The sequence below is a fragment of the Muscardinus avellanarius genome (genome assembly GCF_963383645.1).
Source record: "Muscardinus avellanarius genome assembly, chromosome: 19".
In the NCBI taxonomy this organism is placed as follows: Eukaryota; Metazoa; Chordata; class Mammalia; order Rodentia; family Gliridae; genus Muscardinus; species Muscardinus avellanarius.
The window spans coordinates 11,966,825-11,990,916 of NC_137805.1; the positions used below are offsets into that span (position 1 = coordinate 11,966,825).

At 44.3% G+C, this 24,092-nt stretch overlaps 1 protein-coding gene across 1 annotated transcript in view; it reads right to left on the reverse strand.

The window, feature by feature from the left end:
• Window positions 1–298: 298 nt before the first annotated feature.
• The window catches only part of MCM8 (minichromosome maintenance 8 homologous recombination repair factor), a gene marked incomplete at both ends in the record, with an annotated part of 29,167 nt that continues 5,373 nt past the window's right edge, over window positions 299–24,092 (reverse strand). Inside the window, 13 exons of the mRNA XM_080716419.1 lie at window positions 299–391; window positions 900–1,089; window positions 6,035–6,111; window positions 8,017–8,226; window positions 8,576–8,795; window positions 9,326–9,521; window positions 11,571–11,712; window positions 13,819–13,959; window positions 15,130–15,160; window positions 18,016–18,211; window positions 18,435–18,586; window positions 19,917–20,002; window positions 22,467–22,665. Of these exons, the coding sequence (XP_080572545.1) occupies window positions 299–391; window positions 900–1,089; window positions 6,035–6,111; window positions 8,017–8,226; window positions 8,576–8,795; window positions 9,326–9,521; window positions 11,571–11,712; window positions 13,819–13,959; window positions 15,130–15,160; window positions 18,016–18,211; window positions 18,435–18,586; window positions 19,917–20,002; window positions 22,467–22,665 (1,933 nt within the window). The remainder of the gene's footprint in view (window positions 392–899; window positions 1,090–6,034; window positions 6,112–8,016; window positions 8,227–8,575; window positions 8,796–9,325; window positions 9,522–11,570; window positions 11,713–13,818; window positions 13,960–15,129; window positions 15,161–18,015; window positions 18,212–18,434; window positions 18,587–19,916; window positions 20,003–22,466; window positions 22,666–24,092) is intronic.

The following is a 24,092-nucleotide window of genomic DNA, read 5'->3' on the forward strand; positions in this document are numbered from 1 at the left end:
TGCAAGTAGAAATATTCATAAAAATACAACAAGCCAAAAATATACCTATAAATAACATAATTTAGGTAAAATAACATTAGTAATTACTTTTATCTTTCTAGAGAAGTTGAGAACATTAATACATGACTTACCACTTAAATTAGTTGGCCACAGCTAACTTTTTACCTATTACAATACTTTTGGGTCATCATCTTTTCGAGAGCAGGTTTTGCTTTTTTTTGCTTTTCGCATAGACTCTGCTATTGAGATGGCTTTAAGCTAATAATAAACCCAGGGGCCCCTGACTTGGAAAGTCCCTTTACGTAGTTTGAAGCTGGTAAACCTTTGGGCCTTTTTTCAAGAGGTAACCCTGGTCATTCAGTGATCCAACAAAGCTTTCAAAATCAGCAACCTAGAAGAAAACATCAAAAGAGTTATTAGCCTAGTACATAATACACTGAAATGACTTTTAAGATTAACTTCTTCAAAAGTAATATACAGTTACCAAATTTCTTAAGCAAATAAAATTACTTGTACTTCTTACAGTATCCCAGTATGCAAAGCATCTTGTATTTGTCTTAGCTAAAGATATAAAAAGCAGGCTAGTTTTTACAATTAAATAACTTTACATATAAACGGGTTTGCATGTTTGAAGTGCAATTACACTGATTTTCCTAAAACCAGTTAGCAGAAGAGGAAACTGAGGTTCAAAGACTTAGGATCCTTGCCCACAGGAGCCGCCAGGAAAGCACCGTGACAGCTCGCCGCTCCGCTCCAACGCTTCCCTCTAGCTGTGAAGACGCTGGCAAGCCTTTGAGAAGAGGTGGGTATGAACCGTAAACAAAAACTATTTTGATTCTATATACATTAATGAGGCTCCTGAAATCATTTCCAAAAAATGTATTGAGTATTTATCATACCTGAATGTTCAGCTCTTTGGCAATCTGCCGAAGTTGTTGAAATTGAAATAAATTATTGTAAGTTCTTTCAGCAATGTTGTTCAGAGCAGAAATAAACCTCTTTGCTGTCGACCTGTTGCTCATTCCAGAGCCATGCTGGGACCGCTCAAAATCTAGGTTCCCAAATTCATCAGAGTAAGTTCCCAGCATGCTTAAAGGGAGGAAAAGAAAAAGTCATCCAATGTGGTATGGCAGTAGAAACTTTGGTCCTGGGCTTCTGGTTTAGAAGAAAAATGTGGAAGTAGCCATGAAGCTCACTTAGCAAAGACTCCCACTTGTGTTTATTGAGAAGCCACTCTGAAATTCACTATGGTATAAACTTACTTAGGTTAAAAACATTTTGGATACAGTTACTGCTTTTAAGAAGTGTGTGTGTGTGTGTGTGTGTGTGTGTGTGTGTGTGTGTGTTATGTGTTAGTTATTGGGGATGAAACCCAGGGGCTTTCCATTTCACCTTCAGGCTACACTTCCAGACCTATTTTATATTTTATTTGGAAATAAGGTCTCACTAAGGTGCTGAGAACCTAAGTATCTGAGGCTGGCTTCGAACTTGCAAGATCCTTCTGTCTTGGCCTCCCAAGTACTGGGATTACAAGCATGTGCCACCACGCCCAGTATGTTTTTAAGAAATTTCTAAATTTAAAAAGAGAATGCATAAAAACACAGAGTTATAGACTACAATATAAATACCTGGAACATTCTTTCTGAGTCATGAAAAAAATCTAAATAAATATAGACTTTACTTGGTAAAGGTGTATGCTCATTGCCTAGAGGGGCATCTGGCTAAGTAATGCATTTAAAAATACTCTTTTAGCCAGGTCAGTGGCACACACCTGAATCCTGGTGCTTGGAAGGCTGAGACAGGAGGATCACAGATTCAGAGCCAATCTCAGCAACTTAGACTCTGTTTCAAAAAAAAAAAAAAAAAATTAAGAATGACCCTGAGTTTAATCCTCAGTACCAAATTACAAATAAATAAACAAAACTATGAAAATAAACCTGACTACACTGGCTTCCAGTGATGGTCAGAAAGCACCTCCTGCTCTCTCTTCTGCTTTCTCTTATTTTTCAATGTCATCAAGAAATATGCACTCGACAGTTTTAATGGCAAGTCTCAAAATACCAACTGGAGAGATTCCCAAAGTGGGCAATACTGCCCCGGGGGGTGCTAGATCAAAATACAGGTACATAAAAGAACATGTATTTGTAGTGCATCCTTCTGTTTATTCCTGGAGAGAAGGTAAATTTCCGTGGGGGAAGGGGGGATTGAGTATTATTTTTTATGAAAAGGGGCAGTGGGCCAAGTAAGTTTGGAGACCTATGAGTGAGAGATACCGCCAAGCAGCCTCTGCCCAGCTCCATCCCCAATTCCCTTCTTGTCCCGTGGGGAAGGTCCAAACTCAGCCAGGTTAACAGGCAAAGAGACTGCTTATCCAAGAGTGTTATCCAAACACATACCAGTCACCTGCTAAGTGTGGGCTGAGAGTGAACCCCTTCCCTCACAGAGCTCCTGGACATGATCTTAAAGGGTTATAATCAATTTTCACTTTGTTTCTTGAATACATTAAGAGCCTATTATAGAGAAAAAACTGTACGAATAGGAATTGAGTCATTCAAATAAGACTGCAATAAGTGACAAAACAAAATATATGAGCATTTCCCTCCCTGAAATATAGTATACTCTTATTCCAAGCTGTAATGATTAACCTGACACCTGCTTCTTTCTCGTAAGAAATGTGTCAGAAACTAGGTCAATATTAACTGTTGACTGTGCTTATTGACATAGGCTGCTCCAGGCCTAAAGTTACTTTGCTTTTTCTAAAGTCAACTCTAGCATCAATGCAGCATTTAGTGAGGGCCTACTGTGTGCTAGGTATGATGCTAGGTCCTGGAAATACACTGGGGTGATGAGAAAAAGAAGGTTCATGCCTAGACTAAGGAGAAGGCATGTTAAGTATAACAGATAATTCACAGTCGAATCTCAGTGTTAAACTGGGCCTTCATCTCTACCATGGAAATAATACTAGATAATTCCAATTATTTGGAATCTAGCTACTCTTTTTCCTCACTGCGGCTAGGAAACTCTAACACACTGACATAAAAAGAAAGATTCCTACCCAGGCTCCCACAGGCTGCCTATAAAACAGAGTCAAGCTGCAGGCCACTGCTCAGGAGGCAGCAGAGGAACAGAAAGAGTCAGTATAGCCAGTACCACCCGAGGACAAGCAAACCAGGCACAGTCTCTCCCTAGCAGGAAAGGGGAACAATGACTTGCTGCTCAGAAGTACCGCACAACTTGGAGGGAGCGCACTGAGGACCAGCCCTAGCAGTTCTGAGGAGAGTACCACACAACTTGGAGGGAGCGCACTGAAGACCAGACCTAGCAGTTCTGAGGAGAGTACATTTGGAAACTTCTTATCTGGGATCCGAGATCTGCTGTGCTTGAGGCCTTCAGCTTATGGCGTAACTCAGAGGAAAGGGATCTGCCCACCACCATCCTAGCCCCGCTGTCAGAGCTGGCCCTACTAAGAGCGGATGTGCCAGAGCTGTGTGCTGCTCTCCACAGTACCGCGGTGACCATCAGAGCACAGGCCTCTTGACAAAGAAGCCAGCCGCGGCCCCAGGCTGGCACCTGCCCCATTCTCATGGCTCCCAGACATCACTTCCATTCACAGCCAAGCAGAACAACTGGGCAGAGCCGCCTGGTTCTGACGCCTCGCAAGCCCAGGGCCTCAGCAGCTAGACAGCAACCCATCTACCTACGAGGAAATGGAAACGACTTAACAAAAGATAAAATGACCCTTTTCTTTTTGTGGTACTACAGATTGAACCTAGAGGCATTCTACCTCTGAGCTACACCCCCACTCTATTTTATTTTATTTTGGAACAGGGTCTTGCTAAATTGCCAAGGGCCTCACCAGGTTGCTGAGTCTGGCAGGTTTACAAGATTACAGGGCTTATAGACATGTACCACTGTGCCCATCTAAGATCAAATAATTTACTCTTTAATACACTTTTGGCCTTAGAAAAACAGATTCCTGACAGTTGTGAAGATGAGGGGGAAGCTGTCTAGACAGTAGTATGGAATGATACCCAGTACGCTGGCTTGCTTGCTTGTTTGTAGTACTGTGGTTGAACCCAGAGGCACTCTACCTCTGAGCTACACCTTCAGCCCTTTTTGATTTTGAAACAGGATCTAGCTACACTGCTGAGGCTGGCCTTGAACCTGCAACCTTCTGCCTCAGCCTCCCAGCTACGGGGCTCACTGTCCTGCGTCACCACGCCTGACATTCAGTATGCTTTCTAAATGAAAACAACAAGGCACAGAATGTGTTTGATAAAAGCTATCATTTGTTTTGCAAAGGAGGAAAAAGAATACACAGGTATGTATTTGTGGTATTTTGTATCTGAAAGTCATACAAAAAATTATAGTGATACTTGTTGCCACTAGGGCAGGAGAAAGAAGAACTAGGTAGGAGAAGGGCAAACAGTGTGGTGGCGCAGGCTTGTAATCCCAGTACCCGGGATGCTGAGACAAGAGGAGCGCAAGTTCGCAGCCAGTCTCAGCTGCTTAGGCCCTCTACAATTAGTGAGGCCCTGCTTCAAAATAAAGAAAAATTTAAAAAAAAAAAATGGTGCTGGGGTATAGCTCAGGAGTAGAATGCCCCTGAGTTTAACCACACACAATGAATGAACTAGGGAAGGAGGAACTTTCTCTCCTACATACAGAGTTCTGAACTCTGGAACTTTGAAGCATATGAGTGTATGACTACTCAAAACGTCTCTTTTATTTTTCCCCTCAGGGAAGGAAATCCTACTTAGAATAACGAAGATTTCGCTTTTACTAATTACAAAATTTTACATATATGGTAGACATATAAGCCTAATTAAGATAGAATTGTCTTCTTGTCAACCTTCTAAAAATCACGGTCTATCAAATGATATAAAATGCAAAGGACACAATTTAGCCCTATTTACCAAAATCATAATGTATATACCCTGGCAAGCACCCATATCACTTCTGAGAATTTATCATCCAGGTATATAACTTACCTTAATAAGAAGTATCTTATATAAAATATTATTCAATGTAACACTGTTTTAATACAATGGATAATATTCATGACTTTAGCAATGGGGACAGCTAAATAAACTACAGTGTCGCTACACAATAGAATACTGTAGAGCTGTAAGAAGAAAAAGAAAGAAAGCTTTATGTCCCAATAAGAAAAGATCTATGGATATACTGTTAACTTAAAAAATGGGCTGGGCATGGTGGCACATGCTTGTAATTCCAGCACTTGGGAGTCAGAGAAAGGAGGATGGCAGGTTTGCGGCCAGCCTCAGTTACTTAGTGAGGCCTTCGGCAATTTAGTGAGACCCTGCTTCAAAATGAAAGAATAAAATAGGGCTGACAGTGTAGCTTGGAGGTAAAATGCCCCTAGGTTCCAGTCTTGGTACTGCATGCACACATGTGTGAGAACACACACACACACACACACACACACACACTCTCTCTCTCTCTCTCTCTCTCTCTCTCTCTCTCTCTCTCACTCTCAGCAATAGAGCACTATAAACAGTATGTTATTTATGGGGAAGTAATGGCGTCTGGGTAGAGAGGAAGGGTGGAAGTCAGCGGGACAAGAGCAAGACTTCTCAAAACACGTATTTTGAACTGATTTTGGTACAGTGTGACTGTTACTCATTCAAAACGCTTCCCCCCTTCCTCGCTCTTCTCTTACTGCCTCTCATACTAGAGACTAGGAATCATCTACCACTGAGCTACACCCCCAGGCTTTTGTAATTTTTATTCTGAGAGAGGGCCCAAGTTGCCAAGAATCTCAAATTTGACATTCTCCTGCCTTAACCTCCTGAGTAGCTGGGATCGTAGGCATATACCACTGTACCTAGCTCGAACATTTCTGCTTAAAGATTTATGCAGCCAGAAATCTTTTAGACCAAGAAAATAGTTTTTTTCCCAAAGGAAAATAAATTATCTAGTAGACTAGATAAAAATAATTTTTAGTTGACCTAATTAAAAATACAATTTGAGATGGAAATATTATTTAAATCAGCATTTAAAGTTTTAATCTTACCTATATTTCATAATTTCAACTATATCCTCAGCATCCTCTTTGGTTGCTTCCACTCTCAATTCCAACCTTGCTCTTGCCTTTGAAAGAAAACAATATTTTAAGATAATAAAGAATATGCTGGGTGCACACTTGTAATCTCAGTACTTGGGAGGCTGAGATAGGAGGATTACAGGTTCATGGCCAGCCTCAGCTACTTAATGACGCCCTCCACAAATTAGTGAGACCCTGTTTCAAAATAAAGAATAAAAAATAGGACTGGGGATGTACATTGGAATAGAATACCCCTGGTTCAATCCCTAATACCTGAAAGAAAAAAAATAGTGTGGTATGTCTAAGCTTATTTATTATACATAAAAACTTACTTTTAAGGGAGGGAAATTATAATATGAAAAATCAGGATTTAAAAAATGGAAAGACTTGAGTATAAAATAACTCATGTACAATACAGATAATAAGTGTTTTTGTTTTTTTGGTACTGGAGTGCCGGAGCCAGCCGGCAAAATTACAGGTTCCGAAGAGAGGAGTGAGGATGAAAGAATTCAATTCTTAAGAATTTGATTCCAAGAATTTTAAATTCTAATGTGGGGGAAGCACCAGCCTACTCCTGAGTTGATATCTATACTGGCCAACCCCTGCTTCCGGGTCAATATTTCCTACTGGCCGACAATGGGTTCATTTCTCTAGAGGTACTTACACAGTTATAGGTCAATCAATATCCTTGTGCTATCACCACCAGAATACAATAAAGACCAATCCAAAGCACATACATTACAATACCCTCATGCCATCACCACCAGATCTTCTCTCAGACCTTTTACTTTGAACATCACCACCTGATCTTTTACTTTGAACCTTCTATGACCCCAAACCTTGTTGATTCTGGGTGAAGGACAGTCAGCTGAGTCAGAAATGTTCTTTTAGGGGAAAACCTTAATGGCTCCCCACACTGGAGATTGAGCCCAAGGAATTTTACCTCTGAAGTATCCCTTTAGTCCTTTTTATATTTTTTTATTTTGAAACAGGGTCTTGCTAGGTTGCTGAGTCTCACTAAACTGCTGAGGCTGTCCTCAAACCTGCAATCCTAGCCGGGCGTGGTGGCGCACGCTTGTAATCCCCGCGCTTGGGAGGCAGAGACAGGAGGATCGCGCAGGTTCGAAGCCAGCCGCACGCGCTGCCTTAGGAGACCCTGTTTCCAAATAAAAATGTAAAAATAGGTCTGGGAGTGTAGCCCGGAGGTAGAAGGGCTTCCAGGAACCCCAGTACCACCAAAAAAAAAAAAAAAAACAAAAAAAAAAACCTGCAATCCTCCTGTCTTAGCCTCCCAAGTACTAGGATTCCAGGCGTGTGCCACCATGCCCAGCTGGATAAAACTTATTTTTCTCTACTAACATCTTTTTCTGAAAGTATTTACTTCAGGGGATTTGATTATGAAATACACTTGGGGTTCCCTTGCTTGACTTTCAGGGAATCATACTTAACCAGTTTGTTAAAACAACAAAGAGGAGCTAATCAGATTTTAGGAGTAAAAGCCCAAACATGTGACCCAACCAATTTTAACTGCCAAAGTTCTTTTAGTATTATTCCACATTGTACAAAAGACACTGCTCTTAATAAAACAGGCACTATCCTTCCAGACAGGTCATGTAATCAAATCAAACAAGTACTGACACACCCAGGGTCCCCACACCCAAGAGGAGCGCCAGAACCCTAGGTAGCCAGCCACTTTCCAGACGCCCCGGGAATCTCTTCAGTGTCACTAATAGAATACGAAGGCTGCATAGTAAGTGACGGTCCTGTCCTAGAAAAGAATGGTTATACTTTGTGTTACAGATGTGACCAAACCCTAAACTTTTATCAATCCTTTTCTAATGTCTCACCACAGGAATAAAAATGGAGACAATTGTTCAAAAATTTGATCAAAAGAGAATTCACACTGTACCCCCTTTGTTAAGCAAAAAAAAAGCATGAATGCAACAATAAACCTCTGTGAGGCGAATCAAAGACTCCAGCTGCCTGGTGGTGATGGGTGAGCTACTCAGCCGCTGGCTCTGCTTCCGGAGCTCCAGGTAGAAATCTTGAAGCACCTGAGCGGCCTCTGCGGACAGCCTCGGGTAGACGTACTGTCGGGCGTAGCCAATGTACTTTCTCAATAGCTGGTGGGGAATCGGATCTATTGTTTCTCCAGGAACCACCTAAAGCATGATTAAAAAAAGAAGGCCCAGGATTAAAGGATAAGCAGCAAATAAAATCTTCCTACTGAAATAACTTCTTTATATAATCACAGAATTCTAAGAGTCTTCATATAAACCAAACACTACAATTGTAGTTCTCATTCTGGTTGACTTAGACGACTTCAAATAAGTTTACATAAACTCTAGTATCAATATAAAGTTTGTAAGAAAGTTTAGATATTACTACCCTACAATATGCCACACACTGAACTTTGGGGGGGGGTGCTAGAGATTGGAAGCAGGCACCAGGCCCCGGCCTGTCACACTCACACTGAAAACCACACTGAACAGTGAAGGAGGACACGTGTACCTTCAGTCTTTCTGACAGTGGTTTCTCAGCAACCACTTCGAGTACAGAAGTATTTGAGTCTTGACTATTCATACGGGCTACCGTGGCACTGCTAACAGGTCTCTGCTTCCCAGCTCGTATTGCAATCACATGCTCAGAGAGTAAGTGGTCGTGCTGTTCATTTGGGGTGTCTAACAGGATAAAGACCAAGTCGAACCTGGACAGGAGCGCGCTCCCCATTCTAAGAAGCATGAAAGGAGAAGAAACAGAGACTGGAATATAAACCACCAAACACGGGACACGTGTGTGTGTGTGTGTGTGTGTGTGTGTGTGTGTGTGTGTGTATGTGTGTGTGTAACATGTCTTTAACTGTTAAGTACAAACGTTCTCTAATCACATACAAAGCCACTTTCGTTCTTGTAATCATTATTCCCTACTCTTCAATCTTACTAGTGTAAATTGTTTCTGGGTTCTGGCAGACTTTGAGTCCTCATATAATTATTTCTGTGCGAAGGATTCATAAATGTAGAATGACTGGAACAAATGGAATGTGATGAACATACATCGTCACTCCAAGACGGAAGGCGCCTCCCCTACCGACAGTGAGCGTCAACATTTAGAACACTGCGGCCTGGGAGCCCTCTCTAGAGCGCCACCGTCTTGCTCCGCAGTGGTGAAGCTCGTTTCTGTGGATTCACTAGATGCTTGTAGCTTCTGCCAACGATCACTGTGTCACTGATTTAAGGACTCAGTATATCTGAAGAGACTTACTTTAAATTCTCAGAAACTGTCTTGGCTTTATTGTAGTGCCCCCCAACCGGGTTCGCAGCTGCAATAATAGAAGTTCTTGCGGGAAGGCTGCAAACCACGCCAGCCTTGGCCAGACTAATACTCTGCTGCTCCATGGCTTCCAGCAAGGCTTGATGCTGGGTCCCCATCTTGTCAAATTCATCGATTCCACAAATACCTACAGCCACAGGACATACAGACTAATAATATTTTTTTTTTGTCAAGTTCCAAATCTTACAAGATTGAAACTGTTCTACAATAAAGAATTAATTCCACTTGTTTCTAGCAGCTACAATCATAAAACATCACACAGGGAGAATTACTCTTTGTTTTACAGCAACTAATACATTTGTCTTATTGAACTAAGTTTTGTGGAACACTCGTTGATTCACCACTTTCCACGGACGCGTCTGTGGCTGTGAGGGTCACAAGATGAGGAGGATACGGGTGTGACTCTCAAGAGCCTTCAGGACTCAGCTCACAGAGGCGAAGTAAGGCAAGGACATTCACAAAGTGTACTCCAGAAATCCTAGATGCCACTTCTGTAAGCTGGGCTATCTGGAGAGGAGTAGTTAAAGAGGAAGGAGAATCGGCAAGGGCTCCAGGAAAAGGTGCCACGTGAGCTCGGTCCTTTGGGGACAGCAGGACAGCGTGACTTGGGAGGAAGAGCGTGGCCTGCCTCGGCGACCGAGGCAGCAGGTACTGACTGTGCACGTGCAGGGTCACTCAGCGGCCCTTACCCCACCACACAGCGCCACCACTGGCCGAAGGCGGCTTGTGAGCCACGCAGAGCGGGCCTAACCACAAGTAAATGGAGACCCTCTTGCCACCTTAGTTTTCTTCCCACCTCCCTGTACCAGTTAGGTTAGGGTGAGGGGGATCATCTCTGGAGGCCTTGCTGCGGCGAATCTTGTCTATATCTACTTTCTACCTAATAAGCCCTTGGAGCTCAAAGTTGAAATGGGAAATAAATATATTTTACTTTTATATTATTATCATCAGTTGGGGGAGGGGTACTGAGGATTGAATGCTCTACCTCCAAGAGACTGGACACTTTACCTCCAAGCTACCCTCAGCCCTTTGAATTTTTTATTTTGAAACAGGGTCCAATTGTGGTGCTGGCCTTGAACCCATGGCCCTTCTGTCCCAGCCTCTGTGTACTAGAATTACAGCAAGTGAAGTCAAAGTCTGAAAGCATGGGCGCCCTGGGAAGCAGAGCTTTAGTGCTTCACAAGAGAAGAGTGATCGACTGTGTCAATCGTGTTGATTAAACTGAATTTAGAAATAAGGGAGGTCCCTGGCAAGCTGGCAGGGCTGGCCTGGGCTCTGGGCACTGCCCTCACATGCAGAGGAACACGTGTTTAAGGTTAAGGCATCACAAAATAAGATTAAGGCATCACAAAGAGAACTGTGCGGGGAAAGAGTACCAGGGACTGAACCTAGGAACATTTTACCTCTGAACTACACCCCCAGCCCTTTTCTATTTTTTGTTTTGAAACAGGTTATCTTTAGGTTGCTAAGAATCTTGCTAAGTTTCTAAGACTAGCCTCAAACCTGCAACCCTCCTGTCTCAGCCTCCCAAGTGCTGGGATTACATGTGTGTGCTACCCTGGCCAGCTACAAAGAGAGATCTAAACAGTGAAGTCCAATGAGGATCCCCTCTTACTAAGCCCGGCTGGATTTTTATACACTATCACTCAAATATCCCCCTCAAATTGAGATGAGCTAAAATGTGGCAAAACTACTCATTCTCCAAAGCCAGGAGTGGTGGCCCACGCTTGTAATGCCAGCATGTGGGAAACTGAGACAGGATGATTGCAGTTCGTGGACAGCCTCAGCTACTTGGCGAGGCCCTCTGCAACTCAGTGAGAGCCTGTTTCAAAATAAAGAGTAAAAAATAGCCGGGCGTGGTGGCGCACGCTTGTAATCCCTGCGCTTGGGAGGCTGAGACGGGAGGATCACACAAGTTCGAAGCCAGCCTCAGCTACTTAGTGAGGCTCTCAGCAACTTAGTGAGACCCTGTTTCCAAATAAAGTATAAAATAGGTCTCGGAGCATAGCCTGGAGTTAGAAAGCCTCTGGGTTCCACCCCAGTACCACAAAAAAATAAAATAAAAAATAAGGCTGGGGGTGTGGCTCAGGGTAGAACGCCCCTGGGCTCCATCCCCAGTACTGAAAGAAAAAATAAATAAATAACAGAATTATTAGTATTCCCTTTGCTATCTCACCTTGATCGCCAAGTACCAGGGCACCAGCTTCCAAAGCGAAATCCCCAGAGGAAGTATCTTTTGAGAGCGTCACAGTCAGGCCAGAGGTGGTGGTCGTGTTACCGCAGACGTACACACCGCGCGGAGCCACGCTGCACACCGCCTGGGGAAACAAAGGGCTTGAAGAGCCGTCGCTGAGAGTGAAGTAAGAGCCAACTGCTCACAAGCGTCAGCGACATGCCTGGCATGCTCCTGAGAGCCTCGGTGTGCAGTCTTCCCACACGGAGGAACGTCTCTACTCCCATTTACTTATGTAGAAATCAAGGTCCACAAAGAGTGAACGAGGAGCCACAGCAAGGCAGGCGGAAGCCAATATTCAATCAAACTCAAGCAGTCCAACTCCAGGGCTGTGGTCACGTGAACACACAATTTCACTCTATGTTTCCTTTTCAAGTTCAGACAGCAAATCCTGAATAGCAATTTTAATTTCAAAGGCTCTAGTACTTCTTTAAATATCAGGTAATAAAATAACTCAGGACATGTTCACTTCTGAGTGGACAAGCTATGGCGGGTCAGAAAAGCAGCAGAGTTACAGCCCCATCTGAGCCGGGCAGGACTGTTTAAGCCCCGGCTCTCCCCCAGGCTGCACGTGGCTCCTGGATCCCATCAAGCTCCGAGTCTCGATGTGCAATCACAGCACCGTCTCCAGGAAAACATGAAATCATGTATGCAAGGCGCTGACCCTGCCGCCCGGCCACAGGGGCCCAGTGCAAGGCACAGCGCGGGCTGCGCAGGGTTAGCTCCATCCGTGCTGTGCTCGGACCTGTGCGGCACAGCTATGGGACTCCGTGATGCGGCCCCAAACCAGCAGCACAGTTCATACTACATGCAACTCCTTGAGAGGTTTTGTTTTTGCAGGTCTGAGGATGGAACCCAGGGGCATTCGACCTCCGAGTGACAGCCCCAGCCTTATTTTTTATTCTTTATTTTAAAACAGGGTCTCACTGAGTTGCAAGGAGCCTCGCTAAGTAGCTGAGGCTGTCCATGAACTGCAATCCTCCGGTCTCAGCCTCCCGAATGCTGGGATTGCAGGCGTGTGCCACCACACCCAGCTTCCTTGTTAGTTTTTTCAAGAAACTAAATGGCCAGAGGAAAATAAAGTTAAAAATGAAAATGTAAATAGCTGATAACTGTGAGTGCTACCCTAGTTTTTACTGTGCACTTTGCTTTACCTGCACCTGGGTACTCTGCCTCAGCTGTCACACTGCAGCAAGGGCTCGGAACACATACATACTCGGTAGGTACGGCTGGCCAGAAGCAACCACACAAGGATGTGAGGCAGAGTAAAAACACTGACTATGCTGACACTCGCCCGCAGGGGCTGAAGGACGACCACGCGCGAGGCTGCGCAGTGGGGATGCGATGCAACGTCCGAACCAAAGCAGCTCTTGGTCCTAGCTGCATATCCCATCACTCGCGCAGGGTTAAACATGCACAGAAACTAAGACTCCAACTTGGAGACTCTTAATTCAGTTTGCTAGAGGCTGGCCACAGTATGTCCAGAGTTCCAACGGTTATTCTGGTAGTCAGGGTTCCAACTCCAGGACAAAGGCTCACTGGGAGCCTCTGGCCTGGCCACGGTTCCCACCTGGGTAGGGAGGGCGGCCGTGGGCACCCTGAACCATAAGGGTGCTGTGATTGGCTGACCGGGTACCACTCTAAGGATGCCAAGGGCATGTTAACAAACAGCGCCATCTGGAACCATCAGAAACCCAGGAGGAAAAACCACTGGCAGGATCGTCTCGTGACCAATACTGAGTGGACACAGAGGCGCCTTGCTTTGACGTGGGGAGAACAAGGAGACGTACAGACAGACCATTGCCGCGGTGAATCCATCCTGAGGCCCAGCACAGTGTTTACGTACTTGTATGAAGGGACAATCCTTCATTCTGCTCCAGGTGAGGCCGCATCACAACAACAGAGACTACAAAGCACTGCTAGACTGGGGGCATTAGGGACTGGCCCACACTGCATCAGAGCTGATGTCTCAACAGACCTGGGCGGGACGGCAGCCCAGCACAAGTTGAAAACAGGGCCAGATACAAGTTGTGCACTGCTCATACAAACTCCAGCTCGCTTACATGGCTAGTCAGATCAGATCCTCTGCAACACAAACACCCTGTTCTTTTGAGAAAATTTACTTGTTTCATACAATAATTTGTACATTTTCAGAAGCAAAAGTTCAAATACTAAAGGACTGATTTTCTACCTGCAGCATCTGACTCTTTCCCAAGCCTGGATCTCCAACCACCAGAACATGCGGGTCTCCTCGAACTGGGATTCTGTTCTTGTCATCTGCGTATTTGTGGCTACCGCCGAAGAGTGCCAGTGCCAAACCTGCTTTAACCAGCTGGCGTGAAAGAGGGAAGAAAGGAAAACATCAAGATGACTACGAAGAGGGCATTCTTCTACATTTATAACACTGGCACATTTGGGAAGTTTTGTAAAAAGCATGATTGAATTTTAATTTTTTTAAATAAAAATCTAGAAACATAAACTTCTATAACATAAATGCTTAAAAAGCAAAATCTTGAAAGCATTTAAAATGAGAGAAGTTGGTACCTTAGAAATTTCTAAGGCTTGCCGGGCGTAGTGGCACACGCTTGTAATCCCCGCGTTTGGGAGGCGGAGACAGGAGGATCGCGCAGGTTAGAAGCCTGTTTCCAAATAAAAATATAAAATAGGTCTGGGAGTGTAGCCTGGAGGTAGAAGGGCTTCCAGGAAACCCAGTACCACCAAAAAAAAAAAAAAAGAAAGAAAGAAAGAAAGAAATTACTAAAGCCTACTTTACAAGGCATAAATGCATTCCATAAAAGTGAGAAATATTTGTTGTTACTGCTTTAACTCAAGTGTCTGGTCACCTTAACAAAAAAGCTCATTCCGAGCCAGGCACAGTGGCCCACACCTTTAATACCAGTACTTCGGAGGCTGAGACAGTAGGATCACAGGCTTAAGGCCAGCTTCAGCAGCCTAGCAAGACCCTATTTCAAAATAAAAAAATTAAACAGGACTCAAGGTATATTTTGGAGGTAGAGTGCCTCTAGGTTCGGCCTACTGTAACAAAAAGAAATTTTAAATTTAAAAAGGCTCATTCCTATTAACTATACTTGATAGTTTTTTCCTTTCAGGGGCTATAATTTGCTTCCCACATCATTTATTTATAGAGAATAAAAATTCATATTCAAATATGAATACTCAGCAGAAATAGGCCATGTTTTACAAAGTATTATTTTTGCCAGCTTTATGTTATATATATATATATATATTTTTTTTTTATGTTTTTTATCTTTTTGGTGGTACTGGGGTTTCTGGAAACCCTTCTACCTCCAGGCTACACTCCCAGACCTATTTTTATATATTTTTAAAATTTGGAAACAGGGTCTCTTAAGCCAGCGCAGCTGGCTTTGAACCTGCGCAATCCTCCTGCTCTGCCTCCCAAGCGCGGGGATTACAAGCCTGCGCCACCACGCCCGGCTTTATTTCTTTTTTTTTTTAAATGAAGATGGAGTAAAATACTTACTTCATGACCAAAAATGACAGGGCAAAGGGAACTGAAAAACAAAATAAAACTTATAAATTTTAATTCCAAACTCATTAATCTAGTAGATCTACTTTACGATTTATTTAGCACCAAAAATAAAAATATAAAAAAACTACATCCCCTCAAATAACTCAAGAAATTCTATTTTCACAGTAAATTTCTAAAAAATTATGGTTAATTTATAAAGGAAAGAATGCTTAAAAACTAGACAGGATACGTGCAGCATGTATAAAAGTAACCAAATATATGCTTTTGCTCTTCTGACAGAATCAGCACAAATGAGCAGCGACCTTGGTCTTCTGCTTAGGATACAGGGCGCTACGTATTCATGAGAGCAGCCACCTCTAGAGCTGTGGAGCCACCTCACTGAAAGGACACGACTAAGAAAAGCACTCAGCACAAAACATGTTAAGATGGAATAAAATTTCATTTTTTTACAGTTCAATTCTAAGAGGACCAGACTAAAGAATATGAACATAAAGAAGTGTATTTGTATTTATCCACTTTATAAGCAAGGAGCTAACAAAAACGAGTAGGACTGTAGAGCTATAATCAGGGATAAAATGTGCAATCTTTTCCCCTTTAGTATGTATAAACAGCAGAAGCTGGTGCGCTGCCCACCGCCCCTGGCACTCACTGCTCTGCGTCCTCCTCCCTGCTCCCTACTGTACGCTCCCACGCGCCTGCTGCAAAGGGCTCATGGCCACGGAAGCAACGCCAGCAGGCAGCAGCAGGACGGGCAGGCGGAGGCCCCGGGCGCTTCATACCCAGGAGTGGCCTGCAGTCTAGACTGCTAGGGGAAATCACACTGAAGCTAGTTTTCCACAGTGCAGTGTTCTGGAGGATTCTGTCCTGGATGCTGGCAGTAAACTGTTCATCAAACACATGGCCTCCCTTGTCGGTATGACTAGCAGCCCCACCCCTTCCCTGACCAGTGCTTCCAGGATCACCTCCCAAATGAATGGCACTGATCCAGATCATTGCTTCCACAGCAGCCCACACTAAACACAACTCTCCACTGCCTTCTCTATGCTTCACGTCCCTCATTTGTTACCCAGTATGGATCAACAAGCTTTTTGTTTTTGGTGCTAGGGATTAGGGATTAAACTGGGTGGAGGGAGGAGCTCCTACCTCTGAGCTACACCTATGGACCTGAGGATTGAACTCAGGAGCATTCTACCTCCAAGCTATACTCCCAGCCGTATTATTTATTTATATATATATATATATATATATATATATATATATATATATATATATGTATGTATATGTATGTATGTGTGTGTGTATATATATATATATATATATATATTTTTTTTTTTAAATAGAGCCTCACTAGGTTGATGACAGTTTGCACTACTATGTCCAGCTTTTTTTAAATTTTGAAACCAAGTTGTGGAGGGCCCCACTAAGTTGCTGAGGTTGGCTATGAACCTGCGATCCCCCGTCTCAGCCTCCCAAGCACTGGGATTACAGGTGTGCGCCAACATGCCCTGCAACAAACTTTTTCTTAAAGAACCAGAAAGTCATTCTTTTCAGCTTTGCAGGCTACACTGTCTCAGGCACAACTTCTTAATTTACAGCATGAAAGCACCCACTGAGAATATAAAAACGACCTGAGTGGGGCTCTGTTGTACTAGAACTTTATTATAAAACCTGCCCCACTTTGCCAACCTGATAGATTCATAAATGGAGGGCCATGAAAAGATTCTAAGTTTGATACATCAGGGGAAAAAGGCAAACTGTAGGAAGAAAGTGCAAGTTTTTCACATTATCTTCTAGGCGCATGGCAGAAGAAGGACCACTGAACCTGTTCAGTTTTAACTTCTAAGCACTTAGAGGAACCAGCGCAACAGGTGTATGCGTTCTCAACCAGGCTGCCCGCTGGCTGCCCGGCTGCCCAGAGAGCTTGCTCAGGCAACTGTCCAGACTTCTCCAGTGCTCCCTGAGCAGCCTCTCCCAGGGGGGTCTGGATGCTCCTCCAGAGGTAAGCTCTGACCGTTTAAGAATACAGAACCGGAGAAGCTCAGTAATCCCCTTGGCTGGCACATCGACATAGTAAAGGCAGGAGAAAAGGTGTCAGTCCTCCTGGAGCCCACGGCCTAGGTGCAGGGGCAGCGTGCCGAGGGCTCCTCTGAGAAAGCGTGCTTCAAGATCGTCTCTCCTCGGCTCGCCACACCTCTCAGGTACAGCCACTACTCAGGCTCTTGTTTCCCCCCATTTCCTCAAAAGTATCCAAACAACGATCAGAAAGTAGCAAGAAGACGGCTGGCAACGTAGCTCAGTGGCACAGTGCTCTCCTAGCATGCCAGGGCCCTGCGCCATCCCCAGTGCCACCCTCTTCAAAAGGCACCAAAGATAACAGCACGTTTTTAAGTTAGGATGAGTATGTTGCAAAATCTCACTTAAATCTTAAGAACCTCCCAGACAGAATGTGTAACAAACCTTGTGAGACAGTAAGTATCCCTTTCTATTTAAACTGGAGATGGCAATTTTGTTCTGTAACCGGCGGAGCGCAAACATCCCGTGCTATATCCATACACCCCATGTTCTCTGTCACCTACTCAACTCTGCCGCCCTGGCACTACAGCAGCCCAAAGCACCATGCAAACGCTGGGGCGTGGCTTCATGCCGATAGCGCCATCGTGCACACCACAACCTGAACCCCGGACAATCTCACTGTGCTCACAGGCCTTCCAGTTTGCCTCCAGCCTCAGGAAAGCACAGGCGCCTTCCCCAGGCTGCGGGAGTGGGCTGGGCCTGGCGGGGCCGCTCTGCTGGCCGTTCTGACCGTGGCTGTCCCCCGAAGCCAAGAGTGCTCCTGGCTGGCATCTGTGTGAAGCAGCTCAAAAACTTCATACTTACTTGACAATAAGTTTGAGTAGGTTCTCTTCAGCCTGGATCTCTTGGATGGCATAAAGGTCTTTCAGGGAGAACTCCATCAGCGCGCCATGCTTGTGACCGTCCTCAGAAGTCTTTGTTTTCTGTCCTTTGCTATTGCTAACAGAATTTGCTTCAATGTACAGAAGGAACATGCACTTGTCATTCTTATTTCGAGAACCTGCTAATTCAAAGCATTATATTAAATAATTGGCAATTTCCTTTTCCCACAATGTTAAAGTCACAGAGAGCTAGATACAAACGTTTACTTAGAAGTTTCATCTTATGTAAGCAAAATAAGGAATTCTCATTTGAGATCCAAATATATCTTATAAAGAGAAAAAGCGAATGCTGACACATCATTATTGAGAGACAATTAAAACAAGAGAACAGTTATAGCACACCTTCTTCAGCATTTGAGACTTTGACAACCCCAGTGACAGTCACCGTGTCTCCTGGGACACAGCTGTCCACCAGGTCGTGAACAAGTTCACATTCTATAGTTCGTGGAATCCGACCTGCTTCTCGCTGGGCATCAGACATCAGCTCCTGGATTCTTAAAAGTTGAAAAGGCTTCCGTTAGAATGCATAATTTGGGTTGTTTCTTCAATATATTAACTATGCAGGGTGCACATGGTGCTAAGCTAAAGGGCAGATTTCGTTTTTAAAAAAGATCAATGAGGTATCTAAAGTCGTGCCCAGTTTCCAAGTCAGGGTGGCCTAGCGCACATGCGCATTTTCCTGGCTTCTCTCCAGGGTCCACCAATCCAAAGGCATAGGGGAGAGGAGAAGTCAGGCAGGCAGAGGAATCATCAGCAACGGAGAGAGTAGCAGACTCTAAAAAGAAAAAACGGGAAAGTGCTGACGGATTAAAAAACAAACAAACAAAAAGCCCAGAGTGCACACAGGCAAGAGCCACGAGCTGCAAGTGGCTGCCAAGAGTCTTGGCAAGGTCCTAGGAAAGCCCCCAATGAGAGACGGCAGGAATGGAGGGCAAGAAGATAACAGCTTGCCCACTGAAGGGCTATTTAGAATACTCTAGAAGATGGTGGACAGCCAGGTAGAGAAAGAATGAAGACTCACCATCTGGCAAAAACTCGAGTAGTTTTCTACTGAAATGGACCTATCCCTCTCTCTTGGGAAAGTGCCCATTGAGGCTAACCAGCACTCTGCTGGCTATCAGAAAACTACCAGACTTAGAAAATAAGTTTACAAAGAAAAGCTTAAAGCCGGGTGTGGTGGCACACGCTTTTAATCCCCGTGCTTAGGAGGTGGAGACAGGAGGATCGCGCAGGTTCTAAACCAGCCATGTGCACTAACTTAAGAGACCCTGTTTCCAAATAAAAAAGTATAAAAATAGGTATGGGAGTGTAGCCCAGAGGTAGAAGGGTTTCCAGGAACCCCAGTACCACCAAAAAAAAAAAAAAAAAAAGAAAGAAAGAAAGAAAGAAAGAAAGAAAGAAAGAAAGAAAGAAAAGCTTAAATAGTATAAAATGCCCTGTGGACAGTGAGAACATGAATGAAACAGACCCACTTCTAAGAGACTCTTTATCTGAAAAAGTCAATATACTTCTATCTATCACAGCTCATTACGGAATGAATCATACAGCTTTGTTTATGGCCTACATCCAATTCAATGAACCACAAAACTGATATACAAAATGATCTATTTCTCAATAGGGAAAGGACATAATGTTTACATCCTTTCCAGAATCCAACCGAGAATAAATCTCAAATAAAGACAATTACCACTTCAACATATAACCTCTTCATTAAATAAGCTTATTATACATTTTGCCACTGTTTACGGATAAAAGCTATCGTATGGGACGGCAAAATGACAGACCCTCAAAGCTGCCTTGTATTTAGCAGTCGCGCCTGCTTACTTGATCGACTGCCAGTCCATCGTGACTGTGAGAGGGGAGCTGCGGAGAGCCACAAATGACTTCCCTCGACAGGCTGGCACGGGACACTGCAACAGGAGAGCCACCTTCAGATTTGGATCAACGGCAAGCACATCTCAGGAAAACCCAAGTTACATCACTACAGTCCAGTCCACTGGGTGTAACGCCTCGGCCCCTCGCCTCCTGCTCTCCTCCGCTCCGCTGTGGGCGCGAGGCTCCTCTCTCCACCTCTTGCGCTGTGCGCAGACGCCTTCCTCCATGCCTGGCAGCCTCCCGCTCCCTTGAACGCCCTCCATCAGTCCCACACTCACAGCCCCACCTCCTCCTTTCCAAAGCCTTGCCTGGGTCTTTAATCCCCAGCTCTCGTGATCCTCCTTTTGCAGTCTGTAAAGTATTTTTACTGTACCACACCGGCAGGCCTCGACTTATATAAGCAAATTGTGTTCAAGCTTCCCTAAGTCACTTATTTGGCCTTTGGACCTCAAAATGTATCTGTACACGCAAACACTGTGGAAGACTGTAGCTTCCAAATATGATTACAGTATTTCCCCTCAAACCTTCCCAGAACCTTGCCGCTCCACCATCAAGAGATGGGATCTGCAGTTGCTTGGGAGGCTGAGGTAGGAGGATCACAAGTTCAAAGCCAGCCTGGATACCTTAGTAAGACCGTGCTTCAAAATGTAAGAATCTGAGGAAATTTCCCTAATGTACGTGACGTACTTCACAAACATATCAAAGTCAATCACTAAGCCAAACATGAAGTGGGGGTGGGAATGGGGGGAGTGGGCAAGGGCTAAATGAGTGATGTGTGCATGTATGCCTCTACCATCTGTACTCGATTAAAAAGTATAACTACAATGCACCAATAAAAAAAAGGCATAAAATAAATAATAAATGCTGAGGATAAAGCTTCATGGTACAGCACTTGCCTAGCAGGTGTAAGGTCCTGGGTTTAATTCCTGGTACTGCAAAAAGAAAAAAGGATGACGTCTAATCCTCCTCCTGGATGCAGCAGGCAGGCTCACGGCCCAGTCTTTAAGCAACAGAATGTGACAGAGAGGCTGCACGATTCTCAAGGCTCACTGAGGAAAGGCAGCGCCCTTCTGCCATTAACTGGACCTCTGAGCATCGCAGCTGTGAGCGCCAGGTGAGCAGCCCACGAGCCAGAACCAGCCCACACGGAGGCCACGAGCACAGACATGCCTGGGGGCCCCGGCACCCTGCTGCCCCAGCCTCAGCCAGCATTTCTCTGATTACAACTCCACAGCCTACAGCCAGACTGCACAAGCAGTAGTTCTTCCTAACTCCTGACCCAGAGAAAGGAGGAGAAATAATAAAGTGACTGTGATCTCTAGCTACAGTGACTTGTTGTGCGGCAACAGTGACTAGAGATGAGCTGGAACAGCCACCGCAGTGGTGAACATGGAGATGCTATATTATCCTCTGCACTTCTTTATTACGCCTTTAAAACTTTAATGACAAGTATCTATTATATCAGTCTCTCTTTAAAATAAGATAGATGTGAATAAACAATTTCAAACATGAGGTAGCAGGGGACGTGTTCAATACGCTGTTCTCAACGTGCTGGGCCCTGTGGTGCCCAGTGATGGACATACTAAGCAGGTACCCGGCACAATCAGAGAAACTTCTCCAGTAACACACTGGAGAAACGATCCCTGAAAGTATAGTCTTTCTGCACTTTTTTATAGATTCAAAATTTAGAGTTTAAAAGAAAGTCATAGAGCCGGGCGTGGTGGCGCTCGCTTGTAATCCCTGCGCTTAGGAGGCACAGACAGGAGGATCGCGCAGGTTCAAAGCCAGCTGTGCTGGCTTAAGAGACCCTGTTTCCAAAAAAAATATATTAAAAAAAAATAGGTCTGGGAGTGTAGCCCAGAGGTAGAAGGGCTTCCAGGAACCCCAGTGCCACACACACAAAAAAAAGTCATAGAAAAAATAAAACACTTAATATCCAAAGAGAAGAAATAAAAACAATGTTACCTATTAAGTCAAAATACAGAAATCTGAATAGAAAGATTAAGGACAATGACTGTCTCTGGAAAAGGCAGAGGCAAAGGTTGTGAATCTAACGCTCTAGATCTTTAAAATCATCTCTCGAGCTGAGAAATTTAAAGCACGGGTGGTGAAAAGAGTGTTCATTTATTTCTGTATTTCCTGTACCCTGAAGTATTTCATAACTTAAGAAATAAAAATAAGCTCTGGGTTTAAAAAGGTAAGAAAATGCGTTCTGTAAACTGATTTGCCTTCATTACCAAGACAAATAAAGATACATCCGAGGGGGCATGGTGGTGCATAACGGTGATCCTGGCACCTGGGAGGCTGAGACAGGAGGGCCGTAGGTGTGACTGTGCGGCACTGTAGGTAGCCTCAGCAATACAGCAGGATTTGGCAACCTAGAGAAAGCCTCGTCAAGATAAACAAGAAACTAAGCACATAGGGCTGGAGTGTAGCTCAGAGGTAAAACGCCTCTGGGTCCCGTTCCCACTGCCACAAAAAAAGCAGCATCCAGATCACCTTTGTGGGAAGGTTGTATTTTCCATCTGGAAGAGAAAGGCTCTGAACCTCTCCGCATGCCGCGCAAAGAAAAGCCATCTTGGTGCAAAGAGGCTTTATGTTACTGACGCGGACAACCGTCCCTCTTAGGGCAACGTATTTTCCATAGTAATTTGCTCGGACATTCTTGAGGTGTGTCAAAGGCTCATAGTTGTATACCCTGAAAAAAAAGGAACAGAAAGTTGAATTTCTCTATTTTCACAAGTGTCTCGTAGGAGCAACTATGGAATTCTCATGCCATACTATCCCTTTGTCAATTAGCACTCTAACACGAATTAAATTATTCTTAAAAATGCTAAGTGGGTGTGGTAGTACATGCTTGTCATTACAGTACTTGAGAGGCCAAGGCAGCTGATCACAGGTGCGCGGCTAGGCTCAGCCATCGACAGGGGCCCTCTGCAACTCAGGGAGACCGTGTTTCAAAATAAAGAATAAAATATAGGAATGGGAGTGTAGCTTGGAGATAAGAATGCCCCTGGGTTCAATTCCCAGTAACTAACACACACACACACACACACACACACACACACACACACACCCCTAAGTCTTCCCTTTTCCTATCCCACATGCTACTATCTATGGAAAAAGGGACACTTTTTTTTGGTAGTACTGGGGATTGAACCCGGGGCATTCTACCTCTGAGCTACACCCACAGCCCTATTTTTTATTCTTTATTTTGAAACATGGTCTCATCATGTTTAGAAGGCCTTACTAAGAAGCTGTGGATGGCCTTGAACCTGCGATCCTCCTGTCTCGGTGCATTCGATCTCCCAGCTATACCTCCAGCCCTATTTTTTTTCTTTTTATTTTTTTGTGTGTGGGTTTGGGGATAGAACCCAGGGGCATTTGACCTCCGAGCTACACCCCCTGTCCTATATTTTTTATTCTTTATTTTGAAACAGGGTCTCACTAAGTTGCAGAGGGCCTCACTAAGTAGCTGAGGCTGTCTGCGAACCGTGATTGGAGGATCAACCTCCCGAATGCTGGGATTACAAGCATGCGCCACCACGTCCGGTTTATTCTTTGTTTTTGAAACAAGGTCTCACTAAGTTGTGGAGGGCCTAAGTAGCTGAGGCTGTCCGCGAACTGTGATCCTCCAGTCTCAGCCTCCCGAATATTGGGATTACCAGTGTGCACCACCACGCCCGGTGTGGAATTTTTCTTTTTTTAAAGATGAAGCAACTCTGACGTTCAGCAACTTAGCAAAACCCTATTTAAGAAGGGCTGGCCGGGCGTGGTGGCACACGCTTGTAATCCCAGCACTTGGGAGGCTGAGACAGGAGGATTGCACAGGTTCAAAGCCAGCCTCAGATACTTAGTGAGGCTCTCAGCAACTTAGTAAAACCCTATTTACAAATAAAATATAAAATAGGTCTGGAAGTATATCCCAGAGGTAGAAAAGCCCCTGGGTTCCACCCCCAGTACCACAAAATAAATAAATAAATAAATAAATAAATAAATAAATAAATAAATAGGCTGAGGGTGTAGCTCAGAGGTAGAATGCCCCTGGGTTCCATCCCCAGTACCACAAAATCAATCAATCAATCAATCAATAAAATAAAAAGATCTGGTCATTAACCTTGGCAT